Source organism: Myotis brandtii, unplaced genomic scaffold (genome assembly GCF_000412655.1).
Source record: "Myotis brandtii unplaced genomic scaffold, ASM41265v1 scaffold1733, whole genome shotgun sequence".
In the NCBI taxonomy this organism is placed as follows: Eukaryota; Metazoa; Chordata; class Mammalia; order Chiroptera; family Vespertilionidae; genus Myotis; species Myotis brandtii.
In genome coordinates this window covers 711,623-716,159 of record NW_005356400.1, presented here as the reverse complement: position 1 = coordinate 716,159, position 4,537 = coordinate 711,623, and the positions used below count along the sequence as shown (strand labels likewise).

At 57.2% G+C, this 4,537-nt stretch overlaps 1 protein-coding gene across 1 annotated transcript in view; it reads right to left on the bottom strand.

The window, feature by feature from the left end:
• LOC102261942 (leucine-rich repeat-containing protein 16A) overlaps nt 1-4,537 on the bottom strand; it is a 97,996-nt gene that overhangs the window by 57,359 nt on the left and 36,100 nt on the right. Inside the window, exons 3-6 of the mRNA XM_014537145.1 lie at nt 4,466-4,516; nt 2,948-3,007; nt 1,916-2,037; nt 7-79 (exon numbers count right to left, since the gene is read on the bottom strand). Coding sequence (XP_014392631.1) covers nt 7-79; nt 1,916-2,037; nt 2,948-3,007; nt 4,466-4,516 — 306 coding nt within the window. The remainder of the gene's footprint in view (nt 1-6; nt 80-1,915; nt 2,038-2,947; nt 3,008-4,465; nt 4,517-4,537) is intronic.

The window sequence follows — 4,537 nt, the reverse complement described above, 5'->3', positions numbered from 1 at the left end:
CGCCGGCTGGCTGTCCCACTCGGCCTGCAGGCTGGCCAGCCGCTCCGACGGCTCCATGGACACCCTCTTCAGGATTTTCCTGCAAGACCACAACAACGAGGAATGTCAGAAATCAGGTGTTTGAGACTGCACGCAGAAATCTACTTTGTGAGAGGCCATTCTTTTATTTTTTTATTTTTAATATATTTTTATTGATTTCAGAGAGGAAGGGAAAGAGAGATGGAAACATCAATGATGAGAATCATCGATTGGCTGCCTCCTGCACGCCCCCTACTGGGGATCGACCCTACAACCGGGGCATGTGCCCTTGACAGGAATCGAACCCGGGACCCTTCAGTCCGCAGGCCGACGCTCTATCCACTGAGCCACACCTGCCAGGGTGCCACACTTGTCGGAGTTTTCTGCACAAACCATGTCCACCTCATCACTTCACAGCCAGGCATCCGCCTCTCCCTCCCAAACCTGGCACCACGCAGGTCAAGGTCGCCTGTGCCCTCACGGTGCCAACCCACCAGACAGCTCTGCCCCGAGCGTGCCTGATGCTGACCCACTGTGGACAGCCTCTGCCCCAAGCGTGCCCGATGCTGACCCACTGTGGACAGCCTCTGCCCCAAGCGTGCCCGATGCTGACCCGCTGTGGACAGCCTCTGCCCCGAGCGTGCCGATGCCCGGTGTCACCGCGCCAAGCCCTCTGGCTCTGGGCTCCCCGGGAGTCTCACCCACCTTGCTCCTCACTCTCCTCCTCGACTCGACCGCTCCATCTCGGGCTCACTGTCAGGACACTTTCTGTCCAGGGCCCTCGTCCCAGCCAGGCCTCACCCGCGGTGACACCGTGACCCTCACATCTGCTGGGCCTGCAGCCCGGCCCTTCCCTCCCAGCCCCCCCCACCGCCCCCCGTCTCACAGCCCCTGATGTCCCCACCGAGACGTCCTGCAGGTCAAGCTCAGCGTTCCTGACGCAGGTGGTCGGGGTTTACCCTCAAAAGCACCCACCCAAGGAGGCGCTCTGGCCTCAGGGGCAAGGGAGACAGGCCAGGACCCTGTGGGGCAAAGCGGCTCAATCAGGTGAGCGTGTGGCCGACTCAGATGTGAGCACAGCGTGGTGTGTCCCAGGTGCCGGCACTCTGTGACCCCATCGGTGTTAACAGGTTACTGTACTGGCCCAACGGCACCAGAGTCCTCTGGGAGAGAGACTGGGTTCACTCAGGCATTATTCCTACACGGCGTCTCCTTCAGAACATCGAGTGAGCATCTCGTTTAAAAAGGTGGAACGAACCCCTAAGCAGTTGTCAAACTGGAAGACAGGGGCCCCAATGCCGTGTGATGTGTTGGGACACAACAGTGAAGCAACTAAGTTTGTGTGTGTGGCTGTACTGTGAGCACTTGTTCGTACAGAAGGAATATTAAACCTGTGTCTTTGGGGGGAAAAAACACAAAAACATCCACTCCCACCCTAGGACGCACCCCCCCCTCGTGGAAAAGCGGCACGCTCCCCAAGTACAGACCTGTCCCCCCAAATCCTGAGCTTACATGCTTAACAGGCAGACATAAACACGAACTGATATCTTAAGGTGTATTTCAGAAAACCGAGAGAAAAAGGAAAGAGGCTAATTATTATGTTTACGTTCGTTTGGGGGTTTTTCTTAGGTTTCCTCTTACTGATCAGAAAATAAAACACGAAGGAATGGCGTTCTGTCCTCACTAACCCGCAGGTGACGCCCGCACACCGAGCCTTGGTCCCGGGCACCCACGGAGCGCTGGGCGCAGAGGTTCCACGGGAGGATCCCAGAGCGAAAACCTCACCCCAGCGCCTCGGCGAAACGGGCAGAGCGCACAGAAAACCTCAGCCGTGGAACAGGGGCCGAGTGGGAGGAGGCCAGCCCTCCCCCGCCCCCTCCTCCCCCCCGGGACTCACAGGGGAGACAGGCCGGGAAAGATCCTCCGCAGGCAGGAGCCCAGGTGCACGAGCACCTCGCTCACGTCCTCGGGCGCCGCCATCCTCAGGGACAAGCTGTGCTTCCCGGTTTCCACGGCCATCTGCAGGGGGAAGGGCGGGGACCGCGTCATCACAACCCCGTCCCTCGCCTGTGTGACTGTAAGTGGCAGAAAAGAATGCCCTGCCCGGCCCACGGGGCTCAGTGGTTCATCATCAACCTATGAACCAGGAGGTCACGGTTCGATTCCCAGTCAGGGCACAGGCCCGGGTTGTGGGCTCGATCCCCAGTGAGGAGGACGGGTGGGAGGGCCCACGCCAGGCAGCAGCAGGTGCGGCGCTGGGACCCAGGCTCCTGACCCCTCAGGGCTGCTGGCCCCAGTGGCCTCCGAAAGCTGCCTCTAAACCCCAGTTCTGGAAACGAGTCCCGTCTGGAATAGGCTCGGTTACCCAGACGTAAGAGAAAACCCTGCCGTCACTCCCACCTGCTCTAGAAACCCGTTGTTGTGCATACGTGATAGGAATTCATGTTTCTTTAATATATATATGCGCGCACACACACACACACACACACACACACACACACACACATATATATACACTTTGATTGATTTCAGAAAGGAAGAGAGAGATAGAAACATCAATGATGAGAGAATCATGGATGGGCTGCCTCCTGCACGACCCACACTGGGGATCAAGCCCGCAACCCAGGCCTGTGCCCTGACCAGGAATCCAACCGTGACCTCCTGGTTCACAGGTCGGCGCCCAACCACTGCACGCGCCGGTGTGGTAACTAGTTGTTCCCGCACAATTACTGAGAAGGTTTTCCTCATGGGAACAGCCCCGACCCTGCCCACGAGGCCCCTTCAGCTTCTCTTCGGAACCTCCCGGTCCCTCATCTTGCTTTTCCACATTCTCTCGAGAAACGTTCAAACAGAGGATGTTTCGCGGTGTCGGACCCTCAGGGGAGGGGATGACCCGCGGTCCCACCCATGGTCTCCGTGGCCCACTCACCTGCGCGGGCTTGCTGCAGGTGACGCCCTGAATGTCCAAGTAGCTGAAGGTCAACTCGAGCTGCAAAGAGGGGGTGGGGGGGACACAGACCTGTGATCAGGGCTCAGAGCACAGTTCAAGGTGAAAACGCTGCAGTCAGCGATGCACCAGCAGCCGGAGGTGGGCTGGCGTGTCTCCGTCCATCACTGAGATGGGCCCTCGATGGACCGTACTTCAGAAAGGGCACTACGTGCTCCCCATCCCGCGGGGAGGTGCACGTGCGACTTCGTAAGTTTCATCCTGGGACAAACCCACTGGGAAGTGCTGGCATTTCTACTCTGGTTTTTCATTCATTTAGAAATGAAGTGTGAAGTGAGGCATCTAAACCCATTTTTTCTTTGAAACACATAAATAAAAGCCCTCTCCCCCTGCAGGTAGGGAAATAATTTGTTTCTTTCTTGTTTTAGCAATAAGGGTCCCTTCCACTCTTCTCCTGGGATCAGCACTTATTTTCTTCAAAATAGGCCCAGCCCTGGCCGGTGGCTCAGGTTGGAGCATCGTCCCGTAGCCCAAAAGGTTGTGGGTTTGATCCACGGTCAGGGCGGGTAGAGGAGGCAGCCAATCGATGTCTCTCTCTCACATGGATGTCTGTCTCTCACTCCCTTCCTCTCTCTCTAAAATCCATGGAATCAGCCTCAGTGAGGATTTAAAGAAACAGTAGGTCCAGTCTCCCCTCCCTGCCTTTTTCCTGGACAGTGGCCACCGACCTCCCTGGCTCCAGCCTCTCACGCTCCTGCAGACAATGGACCAAGTCAGGGCCTTTGGTCTGTCCTCTCCTTCCACCTAGAAATGTAATGGGACCAAACCAGACCCAAACCCGGGACCCTCTGCTCCCTCGAGTGGGTGGTACTATCATATGTGTGGTGCATGTGTGTATGTGTGCACATGGATACGCAGGGGCGGGCTGTACTGCCCCATGTATGGTACACATGGGACGTGTGTTTCTTGGTGTGTGCACGTGTTGTGAGTGGTGCATGTGTGTGGTGTTTGCGGTGCATTTGTTAGTGTGCATGTGCTGTGTATGCTTGTACATGTGTGCATGGTGTGTGCACGTGTTTGAGTGTGTGCACAGTGTGTGTGGTGCATTTGCTGGTGTGCGCGCGTGTAGTGCATGTGTGCACGTGCGCGTGGTGTGTGTGTGCATGTGCCCTGTGTGCATGCTGTGTGCGCGCACATGTGTGTGGTGTTTGCGGTGCATTTGTTAGAGTGTGTGCATGTGCTGTGTATGCTTGTACATGTGTGCATGGTGTGTGCGCGCGTGTTTGAGTGTGTGCACATGTGTTGTGCATGATACATGTGTGGTGCATGTTTGTGTGTGCAGTGTGTGTGGTGCATTTGCTGGTGTGCGCGCGTGTAGTGCATGTGCGCGTGGTGTGTGTGTGTGCATGTGCCCTGTGTGCATGGTGCGTGTGTGCACATGTGTGTGCATGGTGCGTGTGTGCGTGCGTTGGCAGGAGGAACCTCGGCGCCGGCACTCACCTTGGAGGGGATCCGCGCTGCGAGCAGGAAGGCCCGGCAGGTCGTCAGCACCTGCGGCGGAGAGAGCGTCAG